Source organism: Rhamphochromis sp. 'chilingali', assembly GCF_963969265.1.
Source record: "Rhamphochromis sp. 'chilingali' genome assembly, chromosome: 9".
Taxonomy (NCBI): domain Eukaryota; kingdom Metazoa; phylum Chordata; class Actinopteri; order Cichliformes; family Cichlidae; genus Rhamphochromis; species Rhamphochromis sp. 'chilingali'.
In genome coordinates, this window is record NC_137936.1 from 30143765 (window position 1) to 30166327 (window position 22563).

Sequence of the window (22563 nt, forward strand, 5' to 3'; positions counted from 1 at the left end):
GCGGGCTTATTTCCCTATTCTTTATTTTTGAGAAGGATTTTCTCCTTTGAGAGTTCATGATTCCTCTATTTTGAATTTGTTTCTTTTGTAAATTAGCTTAGCTTTGGAGTTCTGTATAGTTTGTCCTTTCATCAGCGTATCCTCAGTTTTCCATTTCTGCATTCTTAGTTTAGTTACAGTTTCTTCCTGTTTTATTTTGGTAGTCTTTCATTTCTGGCGCTGTTTAGTTTTATTGCCTTGTTGGCTCATTGTTCCTGATTAGTTACAGCTGTGTTCCCCACCTGTTCTCCCCTCGTTACCTTTTGTATAATTGTCTGTCTCTGCTTATCGTTTGTTGTGTTGTCCATTTTACTGTGTCTCCTTGTTCTGTGGTCTCAGTGAAATCTGATATTTGGATTTCCTGTTCTGCAAATGTTTTGGGATTTTTGGGTCCTTTGTTTATTTTGTTATACTTCTGGCATTAAAGGTTTATTTTTTAATTTTGGGTATGCAAGACTATAAGACACTCAATGTTTCATAACAGAGACATGTTTTTATATTCACTTTAAAAATCATCAACACTGGTTGGTATCCTGGTAACAAAGTCCAATATCTGTGAACATTTGATCTAATTTATGAGGGAAAAAAAGAGTAAAGAAAGTTGTGGCCATCAGGTGTAACCATGTGACCCTTATATCAAACTTCGAAGGAAAACTCTTACAAGCTTAAATGGAAAAACCAAATGGTCTTTGATTTTTCTCAGCGTTTGATTTTATTATCTCTAAGATCTTTCTATATATACAAATGTAACGCACTAATTTAGCAATCTGTGCTTAGAAATGCTTAATCTCAAGTGGTCATGTGACTTCTTCTGGACACTGTTTTAAACTGCCCAACTTGCAAAACTAGCTTGCTGGTGAGTAGATGACTAGTAGATAACTGGTGAGTCCGACCTCCAAAAAACATGAAAGTGACCAAAAATAATTCTTCTTCCTCCTCTTTGTCCTCCTCCCTTTAGGGCTCACCACAGTGGATCATCTCTACATGTCCTAAAATCCTAATACTGAGGCTCTGAAATGTGGAGAAGCCATCTTTTATATATAGTCTATGCTTTAATCTTACAGAATATTCAAATATTCTCACTACGCAGGCTGCCATACCCTTTTCCAACTCAACTAGGTTACACTACAAGCCTCAGACATGGAGATATTACTCTTCTTATCTAGATCTCCACTAGAAAGTCTGTTAATAATTTTCCTAAAATGTTTATTCCTTTAACATTTCACTGGGACCAAGTATTACAGTCAGATTAATGTGTAATTTATTAGGGCAGTCCAAGGGCATCAGTGCCTGAACAGACTTCCCATGACTGTGATTCAGAAGCAGGTATTCTTATTTATTTATTTCTGTTAACTTGTTAATCCTTTGTGGAAAATTTCCATTGCTCTCATATGATCTTTGTAACTGTAATCCATTCAAATATAATAGCACATTTTAACAAATTAACCTGTCAAACCATTTCCAGCCAGCTAATTTTTAGAGCTAATTAGAGTTATGTTTTCATATTAAGTGCACTTCTGTATGCAGCATAATTAAGACTTTTAACTGTATTTTCACCCTCATTATAAAACCATGTGGTTTTATTCTTAATCTGCTCTATTTGCACTAACTGCATTCATCTTATTGTCATACATTTAAATTTCTTCCCTGACCCAATTTCTCCTGAATCATTAAACTTTCATTTTATCTTTTCCTTCTCTTCCATCTTTAATGCTTTTTTTCTCAATTACATGTTGATTAGGGTTTGAACATTTAAAAAATGGAGTTGTGAAGGCAGCATATCCTGTTAGTGTCTATACGAGCACTTCCAGTAAAATAAATGGCACAGAGGAGTGCTCTGTCATTTGCAGTCAAAAGAGAACCATCTCTCTTTAAACTTTCCATCCAAATGTGGTATTAATGCCCCTCAAAAATATTGATTTTTTTTTTTCATGATGTAAAATGGCCTTTGGTTTTACCCCCCGCCCAACCTACAGTAGGTGAGGACGCACAACTCTTAGGGGGAGAGAGAGAATAATGAATAGTGAACATGAGCCTTGTATTTGGATGAGTGCAGATGATGAATGACCAGAGGGAGGAAGTACAGGACCAGAGCAGAAGCACAGCCATTTGTTACTCTGCTGTCACAAATGTATTTTTAATGAATTTGCACCTCTGACTCTTCTGCAGAGCAAGACTGTTCCTTAAGGCCAATGTGACCCCAATATTTCCTCTGAAGTGGTGGCTCTGAATGAACCCACTTTAGCTTCTCCGGTGTAATGTAAATAACCTTGTCCTTCTGTTTGCTCAAACCATCAGTCTGGCTCCTCATTATTATCCGTACCTGTGCCCAGAATAGTTTCTGTGCTGGTAGCAGGTGTGGAGGTTTCACCTTGAATTACTACTTAGTGTGAAGCTCTGTATTACTCAACTATGTTGTTTTTCTTGGCAGATTAAAAGTCCTTTGAAACAACATCATTTACACTCCTTGACGGTCTCACCTAAAGTGATTTAAAATTCAAATTGTTCTGGTAATATACTGCGTGGAAGCCCCTGTAGATCACCCAGCTTTTTCAGTGAAATGTAAATACTTTCATAAGCCAAGTCTTTTCAGTTTTATCATGGGATTTGTTTAACATGCCAGCGTGATTAATTAAGAAAAGATACAAGGGAGAAAGAAGGGCAGGAGAACAAGTAACAGTGTAAAAGTTTTCTACCGCTTTCCTGCAGGGCAAACACCTTAAAGCATGACACTTATCTGTGATGAAGTCCAGAGGCAAACCAAGAGGAATATATTTCATACTGCACTACTGAAAGCCTTAGTTGGCTGGCATATTGGGGATGACATCTGACCCACGTTAAACTCATGGACTGAACATACACACACCCACAATGGACAACTGTACCCTCAAACACAATAATAACATGGACTGAACCACCACTCACAACCACTAGCACTTTATATAGCCTCTGTAGAAACTATCTACACCCTCACTTATCTTAACTGCACTACTGTATAGCTCTGTGTAAATAATCATTCTGTACATTCGATAATCTTTAATCCTACAACTGTTTACAACTTGCATAGTTCCCATTTCTGTATAGCTGTATATCCCAGATTCTGTAAAGTTATTTATTTCATATTCTGTATAGTTTTTCATATTTATATCCTGTTCATATCCTGTACATAGCTTGTACTCACTACAGCCTGTACATACTTATAGTTATAGAATATTCACAACATACTTCATACCGTGTACATTATAACATACCATAATAGACCCATTTCTGTAATATACTCACATATCTATATTATTGCTAATATATATTGTAATATATCTATATCACTAAAGCACTTCTGGATGGATGCAAACTGCATTTCGTTGCCCTGTACCTGTGCATGTGCAATGACAATAAAGTTGAATTCTATTCTATTCTATTCTATGAGTATGATGTTGGAAAAAGCTAGCAGGAGATGGAGGTTAAGGCAAGGCCAGTAACATTCACACACCTCTGCCATTACAGCTCTTCTGCTTTTTGCATGTGGATGTTGAAACTGCAGGCAAAAAAAAAAAGCTCCACACACAATCCTGGAATAGACTGCCTCATTTTACGTTACGCCGACGCACGAGATGATACACATGACACACATCAACATGTGACCTCAGCTGACACCAAGAATGACACACACATCATTGCATTTGCTGTGTTTCATCTGTGCTGTCACGCCGGTTCAACGGTCTTCTGGGTAATCGGACCCAGGCAGTCATCCATCATCAGCCTCCACAGGAAATGTTTTATGCAAAGAATAGATACCAGAAAATGCAATTCCACACACTGTAAAAAAACAACCAGACAGAGCGATAATTCACAGTCTCAGTATACTCATCATTCTAACAGCACAACAACACAAACAGAGCAACAAAAGGCAATCCAGAAACGTCACCTTATTCACTTTTGTTAATGAATCCCATGACAGCTCTTTATGATATTGTTGTATTTGTCCACATTGAATAAGGAGGTCCTGTAAGTCAGGCTCTGACAGGTGTGAGTCCTTGGCCTCCGTGTATATCCACTTAGTGTCAATCCCAGCGCTCACCTTGGAGCTGTTGACAGCTTCCTGCTGCTAAGAAAATGTCATGGTGTGGACAGCCATGAGAGTCACATCCCATCCTGTGCTTGTCATGGCTGAATTAAAGCACGCTGGTGCAATGAGTTGGTGTTTATGAAGGCATCTCATTGCCGCTGGACGCCTCTGTGGGGCCCCTCTGCCTGCCTGTACGGCGGGTCTTGACAGGATTCTCCCTCGAGCATCAGTGGGCGGCTGTTCTTGTCTCTGTCTTTAACACAAGTCTGGTTGTCACTGTGAATGAAAATAAATGACAATGCTCACCGTAAAACCAAACACATAAATCTTTTTGATGCCAGTGACTACATTTAACAGCATATATTACAACATTTTGGGTGAACATAAACAGAAATACAGATAATTGTTTGATTTTTACTTTTATATGTCATTCTAATAAGAGTGATGAAACAAGGCATAAACATTTAAATGTTTCTTGTGTGTGTGTGTGTGTGGGGGGGGGGGGGGGGGGGGGGTTAGTTCTACAAATGAACAAAAAAAACACAAACCCCACACAAAAAGTTCCCTCAATCACTCAAACCTTTGCATCAAAGGCAGAAAAAAATCCTCAGAGACTGAAGAATTTTTCCTGAGGTTTGAAGTCCTTAAATTAAAGTACATATAATCTCTTATTCACAAAACAAACAAAATCTTTCATGCTGTGTGGCAGCTCTTTTATTCTAGCTGACAGTTTCTACTTAACATGAGTCTTCAGCTAGAGAAACCCTCTGTTAATCACAGCAAATATCAATACCTTTCTTGACAGTCTTTTGTCATTGTGCTGTCTTCATAGATTTTTAGCATCGTCTCGGTGCGGTCATCGAGGTGCTCTTTGGGCCCTTGAAACCTGCGAGACACATTTTAAGAGATGATTACCAAAAAAAATCACACACAAACACAACATAACTCTAGCCACAGCCTTTCCTAATAAGCCTGTTTGTTTCTTTAAAAAAAAATAGGTCACAAATGTTTTGCATGTAGTGGGGATAAAGATACACGTCTACATTCACTGTGAATAAATGTCAAGGTTTTGCATTAGTATGTGTGTCCAATACTTTATATTTTAGGAGATCGTGCTCTCTGTCTTTATGTAATCACTGAATCATTGCACCCAGACATTTCTTGCATAAATTTGTGGATGAAAGACTTTTATGGACATTGTGTTACTTTCACTCTTTATAATTTACTTACTTTCTGAAAGCTGATTATTTTTGGTGGAGCTTTCGTGTTTGAGTAACGAGGCTGTATCGTGTTGTATTTCAAAATAAAAACTTTATAGTTGGGGGCTGTTTTTTGTGGCAGATTGATCCAAACTTTGTTAACTATCAGTGAGAGCTGCCTCTGTGTTGCCAGACATTGTAGTCATCCACTTTCTTAATACAACACCTGGGCTCAAGTCTCTCTTTCACTTTAGCAATGGACAGGATGTAGGGGCTGATCTGTCTAGCGATGGTGGTGAGGTAAGAGTTCTCCTGCTTCAGCTGCATCAGGTCCTGAAGCTGGGCTGCAGTCAGTAAACAAAGTTAATTAGACCTATTAAAAAAAGATTCTTTAAATTTGAATTTTTGTTGTCATTATTGGGGACAAACCTTCATAGATCTCCTGCTCATTCGTGACCCTCTGAAAAGTCTCATCCCACATCTGCAAAGAAAAGGTGCAAAGTAAGCTGATTCTCACAGAGCAAAATGTTGCAGGAACTGCAGTTGGTTCACTCAAGGGATACATTGGCATTTGCAGTTTTCTTTTTTCTTCTGTTTGCATTCCCTGTAGTCTACATTTATGACAAATGGGTGAAAACTAGCTTGTTAATATGTAATATTTAGCTAGAGGTACCAATCAAGCACACATGTTGATAGGTTTTAATCAGAAGTGCCAGAACATACTAAATGTCAGGTATCACTCGGCGCACCTCTTCAAACATGACTCTCATAGTTTCTACTGTGGAGTACTGGGCAGCTATCTGACTGTCAATGTGTAGCGATCTGTCCAGGATCTCCCCCATTTTATCTGTGTTGATGATGGAGTGGTGCTTGGTCAAATCTCTGTGCAGCTCCTGGACCTGGTCCTTCAGATTCTGCATCTCTGTCTGCAGAGACTATAAACACACAGACATGCACATATATAGGGCAACCTGTAAGAACTTTCCTTCAAAATGATGGGTGTACAGATGCCTGTGAAGTGCAGCTGAGCATGAAAAACTTGCTGCTCACTACACAAGTTGAAAATGATCTCCTGGTGGAATTTATGCTGCTGTGTTTCACTGCTTTACTTTGTGGGCTCCTCGTGTACTGTTGCGTATCTCAGTATCTCAGTGCATCCAAATTCAGGTGATTTATAAAGTAAATATAAAACGGTAAAATATTTCATTTATCTTTATAACTAATATACCCTATTTTCTACTGATTACAAAAGCCTACTAAAAACAACAAATCATCTTTTTTATATTTAAGTAGCTGTAAGATGATGGTTCTCTTGTAACCATCATCTTAAGAAAAGAAGCACCTTTAAACCTCTTACTCCTTGGTGTAAGTATAATTAATTGTGCAAACTAAAATATTTTTGGACCTAAGGATTGGGTAATTACCACAAATCCTGAAGGTGAATCCACAATATCACAGGTCACACATATCAGCTCACCCTGTAGGCGTTCTCATAATTGCGGCAGTGCTCGGTGAAGGGTGTTTCCCTGCCCTCGGCCAAAAGAACCTTAGTGCAGATGTTGCGGTGAGAGGTGGGCCTTCGCCCAAACGCCGAGCCCAGGGGCATCTCACTGAGCGACGGGGAGCGACAAGACACAGTGAGAGGGGACTGGAGCCTGAAGAGACAGGACAAAATATATTACCACAATATCTTATATTAAAAACAAAATTCTATTCTTAACAGTCAAATTAGTTAATAAGTCAAAACCTATAATATGTTTACATAATTTATTATAGATTTTGTGTGTTTTGGTGAAATAATTAAATCAAAAACTGTGCCAGAAAGTCAAGAGAGTCTGGAACCTTTACAAAATTTACTACATGCAAATATAGTCCATTTTTGGTTCTATTTCTCTTTCATTCTTATTTTGTGTTATAACTTTATCATGCTACACATTTTTAAAGCATATTCAAAATGTATAAGTTAGACTAATTTATAAAGTCTCCTCTTTGCTTCTTCTTCCTTGGTACTTTGTAAGCCGTGCCGATTGTAACTCAAAGTTTTAAACATGTAACCTCATCAGTCACTTAGATTTATTATTGTAAGGTCTACCTTCCAATATAAAGCACCTTGAGGTGACTGTTGTTGTGATTTGGCGCTGTATAAATAAAACTGAATTGGATTTAGAAAGTATGAAAGTACAGATATGTAAGCTACCAAAATCAAGTATCCACTATATCTCACTAATGTCTTTGGTGACAAACATACATTTTTACATTTTCTTTCCATAAAATACTGCAAAATTTGGACAAAGCAGACCATCTGCTGCTGTTCATATTAAAAACTAACCACAGAAAAAACGACAGACAGCGACAGTAAATCCGCAGAGGAACTGTTTAGAAGTTGTCACTATCATGAGTGCGGTCATGAGTAAATCAACATAACTGCTGTCACTCAAAAGAGTAGCGCCTTATTGTCATCACTTCTCTGAAAGTATAAAGGTATGCAAGCACAGCATGTGGTAGCGCAACTAAACCTGCTTTTATCTGGGTCCTGGTAGGACCATAATTTTGGCTTCATGCCTAAAACAGCATAAACAACCAGAAAGGCGTTTTGTGGTGGGTGAGGTGTGAATGGATTACTCTCACGTTCCCATCTCCAAAAATCCAGGCTGTGTCTCAACACAGCTGATTAAAGACTTTGACAGTACTAAAGCAGCAGCATTCTTTGCATGAAAGAACTTACATGTACGACTTCACTGAGCTTCTGTTCTGTGAAATTATGATAAAAGGGATTGGCTGTCCACCAATCCCTGCTTGCATTGCATCCTGCATTAGAAGCATTCAGACACAACAGCACATTCAGCTGAGTAACAGGCTACACCATGTGGGTGTTATTTTGAACTACCATATGGTAAAGAAAAGCTAATTTATTCCTCTGTTTCTGAATTGAGGTACAAAGTGAAGTTCGAAGACTGATCAGTCAAGCACCTTGTGTAACCGCTGCCATCCTACAGTGCCACAGGCTTCAATGGAAATGTACCCACGAGTGCTAAAGCCAGGCTCTGATTCATAAACAAATTTAGTCAAATCTACACAGCAGTGGTGACTTAAAGATAACTCCAAAAGTTAAATAAATATTCTGGGCTTACAATGCAAGTTAAGGTATATGTTATATACTCAAAAAGAAAAGAAATTACCTGCAACCTGGTGGCCTCTTACTCCTGCCTCTTTGTCCAGAGCTGATGCAACAGCAAACTTGTCTGAAACATGTATTTCTCTGTCTGCTCTACACGTTATCCTCTGAACATCCAGCCCCTGTCCTCCCAGTAGTGACGCCAGTTAAAGACTTCGCCCGTGCTAAAACAGTGACATCAACGGTCTGGAACAAAACGGTCGGGCGGCCCCTGCATGCCAACTTACAGATGAATCCGAGAGAGTTCTGTGAAACCGGGATAAAAATAGTGCCAGGCAGCCGACTGACCACCAATCCCTACCTACTTTGCATCTTGCATTGGCAGGGCGTTAACTAAATTGCAAAGGAGAGTTGTCAGTATGTTGGCATTAGTGGGTGGGCTTAAGGACCTGTGAACAGTTGCGAGACACTGATGTGGAAAGAAAATGATCAGGGGAGTTTGTGTATGTGGATAATGACATAAAGCAAAACAAGAGAGGACTGAACTCTTCGTATTTTTATGGGTAGCGGCATGTGTCATTGTAATGTAATTACAATGTATAATTAATTTTATTTCATATTTTACTATTGAGAAGCACTTTGGTGTACCTCTGGTCTATAAATGTGCTATATAAATAAAGTATCGATTGATTGATGTGTCATATTTACTGTTGACTTAATATGATTACAGCTTGAGGAAAAAAAGAGAAAAAAAACACTGTGCAGGAACTGTGAGCACGTGCAACCACTCATGCATCCTTCTCCTGAATGTTATCTGGCCACGGCACAACCAGACCTTTTTAATACAGGACGAAGGACCTCCTGTCCAGCCTCCACACGACAAGGTGAGTTACATAACTATATCAGCGTACAGAGCTTACAGACAGATGAAATAACTGCCATAGTGGCAGTCAGCACGGCGCCTCCTTTTGTCTCACTGCAGTCCATGTGCACTTGCAAAACATTTGGGGATTTTGAGTTTGGATGCTTCACAAGTGTGAAATTTTCTGCCCAGACTTTTGTTTACTTGGAAGAATACAAAAGATGCCGTGGAAATATTCAGTTGGTGAAAGAACAATGTAAAAATAAAACTCACAGGAAGGGATCAGTTAGTGATTACATTTAAAGTGGTTCTAAGCCAAATGATCTTACCGTATTGCAGCACTTGTGGAACCAGTGACAGAAGGAGGGCAGCGTGGTCCTATCTGCAGCAGAGGCTCTAGACAGCGAGCAAACTCACTTCTGTACTCTGTGTTGATCTAATGGAGAGCAGAGATAATGTCACTCAGCCTTATTCGGGTTAAAAAAAAAGAAATAAATAGCACAAAGTACAAAGAAATATCAAACAAAGTACTTTAAGATTATACAACTTATTTGAAAATGCATCTGTGGATAATACAATCATAACACCCATGTCTCCATCATAGATTTTTTTTTATATGAGATATATTTGTTAGCATGTATCTGTTGCTTTAAATATTACGATTACAGATATAGAGACACAAATGGCAGAAACACTGCAGATATATTTTCTCGTAGACACACCTCCTGCTGTCTGCTTTGCTGATTGGATTTATGAGATTAAAAATTATGCGAATCTTCACCAAACCAGGAAATGTCTTTTGAGTTCACGAATCTACATACTGAAGCTCTCCAGTTGCCTTAAGATGATTAAATGCCTCACCCAAGAAGTGTTACATATTTCTTTTTGCTTTCCTAGATTATAATCTATCTGTTTAACCAAGTGGCTTTTAATAATAAGTTTTAATAGCTCTTCCTGTATGAGTGATGTTTATTGCTGTCTGCAGCATTTATGTTATGTATTTCCACATATAACACAAAAACATCTTAGCCTTGCTTGCTGGAGTGTACTTACTTAGTCCTTTGCTATGTTTAGTGTGCCGATGTAAAATTCTGGGTAATTTGTTAGCCCATGTTTTGTTCTGATTCATTTATCGTGTGTCCTCTGTGCTTCTGTCGTTTTGCCAGCTATTTCTCTTCCTTATTTAATCTGTTGCATTAAGCTATCAGAGATCCACAGACAAACTGTGTTGTGTCGCTTATTAATAAACAAATGTAGTGCACGTTAAAAGGCCAAAAACATTATATAAAAGAAAAAGTAGTTCTGACTAAAAAAGAATAACAACTAAAGGCTCCAGTGGATCGCTTTCTCAGTGTAACCTTTTTTATGTCTGAATGAATGCTGTTCCTACTTACTTTGCTGCTCTGCACTGGTTTCAGTCGATGAGGGAGCTTCACAATCCTCTTCAGCCTCTCCATGAGTTGCTGTGTACGCAAGAACATCCAGGTGTGATTCAGTGACCTGTTTAACCTCCCCAAGACACTGTGGACCTCATCTATTTAAAAGCCTATTCAGTGCAGCTAATACTGCAACTTTTCTCTTGCCAAGAAAACTTCCCCAGAAAGAGCAGAGCCCTTTGTGTACGCAGCAGACAGGACAGTCTCCTGTTATTAATCCATGCTTCTTCTTCCATACTCACTCATTCTTTTGTACTCACTCATTTCTTTTACTTTTGTACATCTTATACTGAAGGGCTGTTTTCCTTTATTGCAAAAAATACTAAAATACTTTCAAAATTATGGACATGGATCACAGCTTCTGTTCACCCAGTTTTTGCTATACTTACATAGCCCATATCCAAAAACTCAAACTTGTTAGCCGAGCTGAGGAAGGCTGAACAGGTGACAAGGTGGACCTTTAAGGATGAAAAGTTAAAGATTAGAGTAAAAAAAAAACAGATGCAAGAAGAAGAAATTTGCAAATGTATACAGATCTATATAATACAAATCTACTGAAATAACCTATTAGCTGTTTTGTTTTTTACTGTTGCTTTCATTGGCTGCTTGATTTGTTTTTGAAACATAAACTGTTTTGTTAAGTTAAAAAAAGAAGGTGTAATGGGATGAAATTCTAACCCAGAATGTTTAAAAAGAGAAACCCAGAGCCTTAACAGTCGAAGAATTTTCCCAGTTCAGATACAGTTAAACACGAGTAGTTCCTTGTTGTAAAAAATAGTGATGTATTGTTTACTTTATAATCTTTATCGTTTGCTATCAGCTGTTTTCACCGTACTGTTTTTATTTCTTTATTACTGTTTTCCTTTAGTTTTGTGATGTAATTTTCCATAAACAGATTCTATTTGGTTGGCTTTCACAATGTGTGACACGACGTCAGCTTTTACAGCTTTTACCTGAGTTTTTGCACCACAAATTGGAGTGCTGCTGTATTTAGCATTTTAACCACTAAATGTATTATGAAGATGAAATAATAAATAATAATCATCACAACCTTTCTGAATTAATGATTTTAAACATTGTATTACACTATAAAAGTTTACATTACATTTATGTCAATATTTTTGTGCAGATACAGCCTTGATAGTATTAAACTGTATTTATAAAGGAAGGTTTTTGTTGTTGTTTTCTTTACAAGGTTTCTTGTATTTAATTTGTTAGATTGTATCCAGTGCCTTTAAAATGTGACAAGTGTTAATATGTGACCAGGTGGGAGTGATACTCGTCACACAATTGCCACAGCCCAGTGCATGATGGGATTGACACTGAATGGGCATCTTGTGTATCCACTCAGAAACCTGCAACTTTGATAAAATCTCAGCATTTGATTCATTTGTAACCACAGCTCAACACTGGCTAATTGAATATGTCTCAGTTAAATCAAAACAGATCATAATAAGTTGATTTATTATTAGAATTATATGCAGACAGATTTTTATACTTTATTCACTGCATTATTGCAGTACAATCAGGTAATTCAAGTACTTTTTGCTCATATTTTGCGTTTTTACTCATTCTTTTACTAGTTCTCTTAATTGCGTATTTTTATGTTGTTCTGTGTGTACTCTTAATTTATTAAGGATCCGAGTATTTTCTTTCAAGGTCTGATAGTTGTGGAGAAACAGAAACATTTGTCTACTTTACAGCACTTAACCTGGAGGGTAGGTAGGAGTGCAGTAAGGTGTGACAGTTGCTCCTTCAGTGCTTTCTCCTTCTCTTCATGTTGGCTGCAAACACACAAATGCACAAATATGTAAGACTACACCTTCACATTCACGCTTGCCACAATACACAGAGGAATCAGCTCAGGAGATGCAACCGCAAACAACATACTCCATATTTCCAGGAGCTAATCTATCTGTCTTCTCTTGTAACAAACACACAAGCACAGATGCCGGCTCAGATACACAAAGCCTGACATAAATAGCCTTTAACGCCCTTCCGGGAAGGCAGCCGCTGGCTGGCTTCCAGGCAAGAGGGAGACAGAAAGAGATGGAGGACACCGGCCACAAAAAATCTCATTAAAGATCCCCACAGAGTGCAACTTCATACACTCACCCACTCAAATACATAAAATTGTTCCCATTCAATCATGCACACGTACACATGGAGTGCTTGGAGAGGCGAGCAAAAGTGCTTGCAATGTTTTCCAGACAAAATAAAAACCTGGATAAACACAAATTTAAGTTTGCGAGTTTATCATCAGTTGGTGATAAGCCATTAGTCTTTCATAAATTTTACCTGACGTGCAGTTAATTGAACCAACGTACTAATTAGCTGCAACAGTGGCATTTAATCAAAGTTTACTGATTCTAATATAAATCTATTTGTAATTATTTTCGTGGCATAGAGTCAATGTTAAATAGTTTGAGAAACAAAAGTTCTGCACAAGCAAGCAGCTAAAAAGTAAATAGCAAAGTGGGAAAGAAAAGATAATATTCTCAAGACAGTGTATTATATATTTTCACTTGACCCATCAGTCGTCGTAAATATGTTCTGTTTTAATGCAAAATGTAGAAAATCTACAGACAGCTTCTAGGCTTTCCCGGAGCAGTTGCTTTTGTTGATATTATAGACTTCAGTAAGTCTGTGATTTACATATCATTTATTTGTTTTCCAACACTTTTCAGTTAGCCTTATTTTCATTGAATGGATGCAGACACACATATAATCTTACTGAAGTGGTTTAAATTCAGCTCCATGCTTTGATGAAAATCCAAGAAAAGGTGTTCGGTGCGGACAGAGATTATTCCAGAGCAAACAGGGCACTGCTATTTATCACCCTGTGCACAATGCAGCATGATACAATGGAAAAGGGTACCAAGTCATACAGTGACAGTGGATAATGGCATTCAGCCTCGTAAATATTATGACACAAACTGTGTGGAACAATGTAAGAAAGCTAACTCTTTATAAATGTGGTTTTTACCTTTGAGCTGCTTTTAACAGGATCTTCTTCCTCTCTTCTAGTTTTTCCTGTCAGATCAGAAAAGAGAAAACAGACTCTTTTATCCACCGTAAAATAGCCTTGAGGTCTCTAACATTAATTTTCAACATGTAAAATCCACAGTGTGCTTTCTGTTCTGTTTGATTGTGCATTTTGCAAATAAAATTCACTCTTCTCTCACAATTAGGTTAACAGAGACATCCAGTGGCCAAGCAGTGCTAATGGTGCCAGAATGTGCCATGTGTTATTTCTGTGAAGAAGATGATTAAGGCAGATGGTTAAATCTAAGCAAACTATCTGACAGCCATTCAGTTAGTCCAGATTAGTCCACTTCTCTGCAACTAATTTAATCTAAGCAGACCTGACACATTAAATCCTGGTAACCCAATGGATCATGTGAACATAATAAAAAACATTTGGTGTTAGAGATGATCTCTGCATTCACTTTAAACCCAAAAATATTTCTATAGACAGAAGTTTAGAGACAGTTGGATCTTTTTCCAGTAAACAATTTTAAGATTCAAAGAAGAGAACAGGGCAATAACCCTTTTTCTAAAGCTAAGGGATCATTTTAACATCTTTACACCTCACCACACCTGTCATCACAGCGCCTGTTGTGGTTACAGTGTTTAAACATTCTGATGCATCATCATCAGAGCTAGACTCAAACACTGTCAACACATTCAAACAAATATTTGTGTACGCAGTTTTCTTTTCCTACAGTTGGCTGGGGAGGATAAACAACAGCACCTGAATAAAATTGGATCAATATGTGACCTGCAAACTGTTGAACAGACTGCAGATTGCGTTCTCTTCTTCCTCCACGTTCAGACACACTTCTCCTAGCATAGCTCTCAGCAGAAGGATCGCCTCTCCAGTTGAAGTTTGCAGTTCCTTTACCACCTACAGAGGGAAAAGAGCGCTTGGTGACAATCGTGAGCTTTTTAACAACTTAATGAATGGGAATCATCTTTTATTTCAGGGAATGCAAGATCGTTCAATCGATTGTAGCACTTGATTGTACAGATATACTTAATAAAGTCCTTGAGATTTGGACTGGTTTAGTGTAGCTGTTTTTTTTATTGCCCAGTTCCAGGTAACACACAAAACACAACAACCGCCCTTATTTCTGAAATATGTCCCCAAGCACCTTCAAGCCAGAGGACATGGTTTCTCAGCCAGGCTGGGGATCGGACCTGAGGCAAGAGGAGTTTGGAGTTAAAGTATCTTCAGGTTTTGTTAATATGTGAAGGAAGAATAGAGCAGCAGACTGATAAGACCTCTACTCACAGTAGAGCCTGTGCACCTCCTGATCCAATGGTAGTTTTGATATCTGACTAGGATCTTATGAACCAGAACATAAGAGATGATGTCTCTCAGATGCCTTGATGAAAACATCTCTTTACAGTCTTAGTTATGATGGTGGAGGCGTGTTACAGGGAAGATAGAGGTCTGAGGAACTATGCTTGAAGTGCTTGTCCTGTAATCTGGACCAGGATAAGTGGCAAAAAATGGATGGACATACTGGAAATACTTTATTACTTGAAAATGTCACATATATGACTGGACAGTTCTATAGACTTTGGGCATGCAAGCTTTTCTTGGTAAGCCCAAAAAATGGGCAGTCAAATAGAAGCACAAATTAAAATGTTATTTTAACGAGCTAAACAAATTTTGGGAACACCTGCACCGCATCTCACATTATTATCAACACTTCATAGTACCTGAATTATTCATAATGCTTTTTTTTTTTTTTTGCCTTGAGTGTCATGAATATGTAGATGAACAAACAGGACTCTCTCACCAGCACAGCTTGGTCCAACATCTCACACCCCTGCATGTAAGCAGTTTCAATATCAATGCAGTGACTCCGACTCTCCCTGGGGAAAAACAAAAACACACCTGAATTAGCATGGAGAAGAGAAGAGAAGAGAAGAGAAGAGAAGAGAAGAGAAGAGAAGAGAAGAGAAGAGAAGAGAAGAGAAGTTCTGACAATCATAAATTTTATGCAGCGGGTTCACTCACACTTGCATGTCCCTGAAGCATTTGATGCAAAGCATAGACTTATTCTCTGTAGAGAATAGGATGTAAGGTTCCTCGTGGAGAGCTGTGGAGACACAGACGCCTTTTAACTTCAGCTCACAGGAGTGCCAGAGTTAAAGTACTGCTATTCTGTTATTCTAGTGGGCCGTATGTAACAAGTAAGGTTCATAATACAGATACAGGTTGCTGATTAAATTTAAAGACCACACTCATACTGACTGGGGTGTTAACACCACTCATTTTTATGCTGCGTTTAAAAATTACCCACCACTGCGTGTGAGAGTATGATTAACATGTAGCCAGGAAAATTCAGCCACAGCGCTGGAATAACTACAGTTCTTATGAACATGTTTCTACACAGGTGTAATTGAGCCTCGTAGGTGAGTAATTCTTCTGGAGTAAATTACAGGTGGCACTCACAGCATTTCCTGTGTTTGGCTTTGGTGCGTTTGGCCAAGGACACAATCTCATGGTGGGAAAACATTCTGGCCTTGTGTGTCAGCTCCCTGCAGGTGGCGCACAATGGCTGGCTGCAAGTGTTACAGTAGTACATCACCCCTGTGTCCTGTATAAATAAGAATATTTAAGAATGTTTTAAAAGATTTATGAATATGTTTTATATTAAAATTTTCACTGTTGTACTCAGTGGTCATTTAGACTTTAATTTAGAGAACATATATTATAGGAAGAATGTGAGCAGCATTAAAATTGCATATGAAACATCAAAAAATTAAAACTGAAAAGCTGAAGTGAAAAATTTTGAAGTTCTACAAACACTCCTGCAGAAATTAAGAATTCAGCCCCTTTAAAAGCTGCATCCCTGTTAGCCTTTGGTTTCTCCTATGCACTTATAAAGCCCAAGTAATAGGTTGCCTGTTTCCTAATATGTGGCTATGAAATAAGCATGCCATTAAAAGGGACTGTTTTGGATCCTGGTAAAGCTGGCTGGGTTAAGCATGTGAACCGTATGTTTTAAGGCTATTTACTCCTGGGTTCAAGTGAGCTTTGAGGCCATTTACTGCATGCCTTTCTCCTGGCTTTCCTGTCATAATAAAGACTAAAGAATTGGAAGCCTTTAAGAGAATGCAGGTAATTTTCTGGTTATCCATGGGCTCATTTAACATGAATTAATGTTGGTCTGTTAGATCAGTACCTTTTTGTTGCTTTCCTGGTCACAATTGGCACACTGCACCGCCTCCTCAGCATCTGCATTGTTGTCAACAAGAAACTTCAGAAGACGGTCCTCTGGTGGGAGGCTATTATTCCCTTTTACTATAGATGGGTATCTGTGGCAAAGACAAACAGCTTAAAAAAAATATGTTAAGAGGAATCATGAAAGTTATCTACAAACAGTATTTTGTGAATTTTCAAGTTCACTCCTGCTGGGAATCACTAAAACAATAACGACACAGTAATATGCAGCTCATCCACTCATAACATATAGGGCATTCTAAAAAAAAAATGCAATAAAAAAGGGCCTGACTGTCAGTCTATATCAGAGAATAATTTGCTTTTCTAAACTACACCAGACAGATTCATCAGTTTGCAAATCGTGACAGTGTTTTTACAGGAGGCTGTGATTCAACACATAGTAATTTAAAATCTGTATAACATGCAAAAGATCCATTCCATTTTGCACAAAATCTGCTAAATCAAAAATGTGGAGCTACCAACTGTGGTGACCCCTTGTGAATAATGGAGCATCTAAAAGTAGCTTTTAATGTGATGCAGCAGAGAGTAAACACACCCCTGTCACAGTGTTTTCTAAAACACTGGGGGGGGGGGGGGGGGGGGGGGCGTTAGTGCTTTTTTTCAAAGGCCTAACATTTTCTCATATCTTATATCTCATATCTATCTTTCTTCATAGATAGATAGATAGATAGATAGATAGATAGATAGATAGATAGATAGATAGATAGATAGATAGATAGATAGATAGATAGATAGATAGATATTTCCAGTGATCTGCAAAAATATAACAAAATCACACATAATATAAGACCGAAATATTTTTTTAAAAAAGAAAGAAAGAAAATTGCAAAACGAGCTTGTCTCCATGAAGAAGAATAAAAACCTTTCAAATATTTTGGTGCAGTATTGCAGCAAGCCTGAGGGGGCAGCACTGGAGACCTAAACACTGCCGCTGTCACCGGCGAAGAAGAGAAAGCGGAAGACTGTCAAATAAACGTGCGCTGTAGCGGAGGTTTGGTGGTGTGTTATCTGGAAATTTCTAGCAAGAGCTATCTCTGTAGGGAAAACGACAGCGTGTGTAACCTTTTCGACAAAGCGACGTTATAGTCAGCGTTAAACATGTCTGTTATTTCAGAGGAACATGTTCGAGGTGGCAGCGTTTTCAAGGATATTAGCGCAGACGACGACGACTGGCAGCCCACTGAGATTGAGAGCCTGTGTATGAACTGCTACAAGAACGGTACAACACGTTTGCTTCTGACCAAAATCCCTTTCTTTAAAGAAATAATTCTGAGCTCCTTCAGCTGCGCCAACTGTGGCTGGACAAACACTGAAATCCAGTCTGCGGGTCGGATTCAAGAGCAAGGCGTGTGTTACACGCTTAAAGTCAAAACAAAAGAGGACCTAAACCGGGAGGTTGTAAAAGCAGACAGCGCGACCACAAGGATCCCCGAGCTGGATTTTGAAATCCCTGCCTTCACTCAGAAGGGCTCTCTGTCTACCATTGAGGGTCTTTTAGACAGAGCAGTCGCAGGATTGGAGCAAGACCAGGTTGTGAGGCGAGCCACACATCCTGAGGTGGCTGTGAAGATAGAAGAATTCATCCAGAAGCTCAGGAAGCTAAAAGAGGTTGAAAATGAGTTCACCCTGGTGATTGAGGATCCATCTGGGAACAGTTTTGTGGAAAATCCTGTAGCACCGCAAAAAGATGAGGCTCTCACAGTAGCCTTCTTCAAGCGGACAGTCCAGCAGGATATACAGCTGGGAATAAAGGCAGATGATGACCTGGATGAGGAACCAGCTGGCAACGACCTGGAGACGATGAGAAATGAAGTTCTGACATTCAACACTAACTGTCCCGAGTGCAACGCACCAGCCTCAACCAACATGAAACTGGTCCAGATCCCCCACTTCAAGGAGGTAATCATCATGGCCACTAACTGTGACAGCTGTGGCCATCGGACCAATGAGGTGAAATCAGGTGGAGCGACAGAGGCGCTTGGCACCAAGATCACCCTGCACATCACCGATCCTTCAGACATGACCCGAGATTTGCTGAAGTCAGAGACGTGCGCCGTCATCATTCCAGAGCTGGAATTCGAGCTGGGAATGGCAGCCCTGGGTGGGAAGTTCACAACTCTTGAGGGCCTGCTGAAAGACATCAAAGACCTGACTGTCTCCAAAAACCCCTTCATCTGTGGGGACAGCAGCACTGCAGATCGGATACAGAAGCTGCGTGAGTTTGGAGAGAAAATAGACAAGATCATTGTAGGAGAACTCGATGTCCATGTCATCCTTGATGACCCTGCAGGGAACAGCTATTTACAGAATGTCTACGCTCCGGAGCCAGATCCCGAGATGACTGTTGAGAAGTACGCCCGCTCGTTTCAACAGAATGAAGAGCTGGGACTGAATGACATGAAGACTGAGAATTATGAAGAGAAAAATAATGTGCCAGCAGTACCTGGAGGGACTGAATGAGTTTATCTGTGCTAATTAATGTCCAAAAGAAATCCCAGTATAATTAAGTTGCTCCATATTTTCGGCCACTTTGACTCATTTTAAGTTAAACACTGGGTGAATACTCCCTTTCATTGGTATGTTGATCAATGAGAAGAATTCCAAGTTTTCTAAATGTACTTTAAAAATAAAAGGCATATAATAAGTTGTATAATAACACATTAAAATGCTGTTGTTAATCGTACATCCTTGATGACTTAGTGCATTCTTGTGAAATCCCTGAAGATGGCACTGCATTTACTCAGATTAAAGTGATGTTTTCCTTTTAGTGGGCCACTTTCTGTGTGACAAATGTATTTATTTTGACACCTGTAAGTGTGCCAAATACTGGTATTTAATTGGCAGTTTGGCTCTGCTCTTTGATTTGGCAGATTTGACTCTGAAAGCTGAATTTTACTTTTTGTCGTTGCCTTGAGTCTGAAATACAAATTCTCACTTCACTCATTTTTTGGTAGTGTTCTCAATTTATTGTACCTTGAACACAACATTTTAAACTTATTTGTTTAGAGATTATCAATATTTATTTTTTTACAGCGTAAAATATCCTATTAGCCCAGTATTAACTGACATGGAAGAAACTGCAGCAAATTTCTAATTTCAAAGGTTGAATTGGAGTGTTTATGTTTGATTAAGAAATCAATTTGAACTGAAGAGCGATTAGTTGTCTATAAACCAATTAAATTACCTTACATCTAATTAATACTGAATAAAATCACTACCTTGGTAAGAAAGTGTCTTATTTTCATACACCTTTTTAAGCCTAGTTGTAGACCTCAAAACTTGTTTCACTGATTTTTTTTTTTTAATTGTTTAAATAAAGTGTTTTTAGAACCCTCTAAACCAGTTTCCTACACGTGATTCAACCCAGTCCCGTTTTTAAAGAAATAAATACAGGACTGGGTTGAATCACGTGTAGGAAACTGGGTTAGAGGGTTATAAAAACACTGTACATGCAGATTGAAACCCAAGTGCTGTACGACCACATGTAACCAGTTTTTGTTATATTACCACATCTGCACAGGCCCGTTTGACTTAAATATTGTTCTTCTTGCCTCCACTATGAACATTTTATCTAGTTTTCATAGCAACCGGGATCCATTGTGTTCTACTAATAGAGTTGTGAGTTCCTAGATTATGTGGTTCTTGAGTGAGCAGCTGTTAGCTGATGGAAATAGCTGCCAGACAGTGGGCCCCTGTATCCTGAGCTCAGACAGCAGAGCAGAGTGGCTTTGTGCCCACTGTGTTATTAGTGTAAAAAAACAGATCCAATATGTAAAAACATATGTGTTGGTATTACTTTGACTTTTACTGTTGACTATATAATCTGATGCACCTCATGACAGTTAAACTAGCTCTGAGGAAGTTAGATGCGGGGTTCCACAGTCATTAATTTTTCAAGAGAATTGTATTTTAAGAAATTCACCTACCTCATTGGCAGTGTAATATGGGTATGTGTAAAGAATCAATATAAATTCAGATATAAACCCAGAGGAATTTGATATACAATGTTTTGGTTTTTTAAAGCAGTTCCGGGTTTGAAACTACAAGAAAGTGGAAAGCATCTCAGAATAATTAAAATACTCTCAAATTCATCACCACTATATCTGATTCAGATAAGACAAAGTCGTATGCGTTCTGACACAGTAGAATAAGACTGATACTGTGCATCAGAGGACCTTTTCTATGGACCCATGCTTTGATGAGGGAAAGTTAACACTGCAGATCTGAAGGTGACTGTGAACCACGGGTCATTCCTTAATAAGATATTAAATGGACTGCTATCATGTGACTTCTTTTGATTGTCCTAAGCTGTTAGCACTGCTGCCAAATACCAGTATGCTTTGTTTGCTTTGTGACATGGCTTCATGGAAGTTGCAGCCCCTTTGCGTATTGGGGCCAAGGGCTAAATAAGAGACTGGGTTGACCCTGCAGCTGCTCCAGCCACTCAGTTCTGCCCTACCCACACCGGGCCAGCAGTGGGTCATAGCAGCGCCCTAAAAAACAAAACAGTGAGACTTGATGTTCTTCTTCAGTCTCCTGCACAATTTACATGGAACCAATCCTGTTGAGCAGCGCTGCCCAAGATGTGTTTTCAAGAAGTAAAGTTATATTTTATTATAAGAATCCAGCTTTTATCATATTTTGACAGTTTTACTCAACTTTCTAATACAAAATATAAGTAATGTTGCTGTAAATTGTGTAAGGTTGTAATTCAAAATGACAGTGTCTTAAGCCACCAAAACCACAAGTCATTCACTTTGGTGTGATGTGGAGGCTCAGGTCTCCTAAGCACATACTAAAACAGCATGTTTGACTTATACTTTCATAGTCTAATTTGACCATGACGAACTTAAAAGTGCCCTCTCTTACCCACAGAGGGGGCAGCTGAGGCGATTGTCAATAGTCCGACTTCTCAAGCAGCGGGCACAAAAGATGTGGTAGCAGTCCAATAAACATGGGGACTGGTACTGCTCATGGCACAGGTGACACATCAAGGGGTGAACATTAGCACAATCCACTTTACACAGACTGCCCAAGTTGTTGAAGATTCCTCCTGCCATCTGGGAACAGAGTACACGAATAACAACAATCCTTTAGTTTGTTCTTGGAACAGCCTTTTTTTAAGACTACAAAATCACATTACTTTAAAAAGCTTTCGATAGTGCTGTGATACTGAATTACACCCCAGAGACCAGGCCAAGAGTGATAATGAAACACTTTGATCATGAATAATTAAACAAGGACAACATTTATCGCTTACCTTGTCAGACAAGTAATACCAGCCTGTAAATTCGGTGACTATGCACAATCCACAGATCATAAATATATAACATAAAAATAGGATGTCATCACTAACATTATATCCACTATCAAACTAAACTTACTGTAAATGTAGTAGGCCGGTCTGTGGAAAGCACAGAGTGGCTCTGTCTTACCTTTTAGTGGTGCTATCAGCTACCCACAGCAGGAATGACAGCAATGCAGAAACTCTTCAATAGTAGGGCGATGGGCTCTGTCTGCCAGGCAGCTGACAGCACACACACACCTCATGCCAGCCCCCACGTGTTGCCAAAGTGCAAAAGGGAAA

At 38.9% G+C, this 22563-nt stretch overlaps 2 protein-coding genes across 2 annotated transcripts; one reads left to right on the forward strand and one right to left on the reverse strand.

Moving 5' to 3' along the window:
- Positions 1 to 3467: 3467 nt before the first annotated feature.
- rnf207a (ring finger protein 207a) lies at positions 3468 to 22550 on the reverse strand. Its single transcript, XM_080891725.1, is given in 19 exon segments — positions 3468 to 4314; positions 4316 to 4381; positions 4899 to 4991; positions 5531 to 5648; positions 5734 to 5785; positions 6054 to 6239; positions 6782 to 6959; positions 9611 to 9717; positions 10676 to 10744; positions 11107 to 11175; positions 12429 to 12501; positions 13704 to 13750; positions 14499 to 14624; positions 15526 to 15601; positions 15747 to 15828; positions 16185 to 16329; positions 16918 to 17050; positions 21846 to 22036; positions 22412 to 22550. Coding segments are annotated over 18 exon segments (1884 nt in total). The 5' UTR covers positions 22412 to 22550; the 3' UTR covers positions 3468 to 4241.
- Positions 17921 to 19659, forward strand: zpr1 (ZPR1 zinc finger). The gene has a single exon (XM_080891727.1). The coding sequence runs from the start codon at positions 18075 to 18077 to the stop codon at positions 19434 to 19436; it is 1362 nt and encodes a 453-aa protein (XP_080747853.1). The 5' UTR covers positions 17921 to 18074; the 3' UTR covers positions 19437 to 19659.
- Positions 22551 to 22563: the final 13 nt, after the last annotated feature.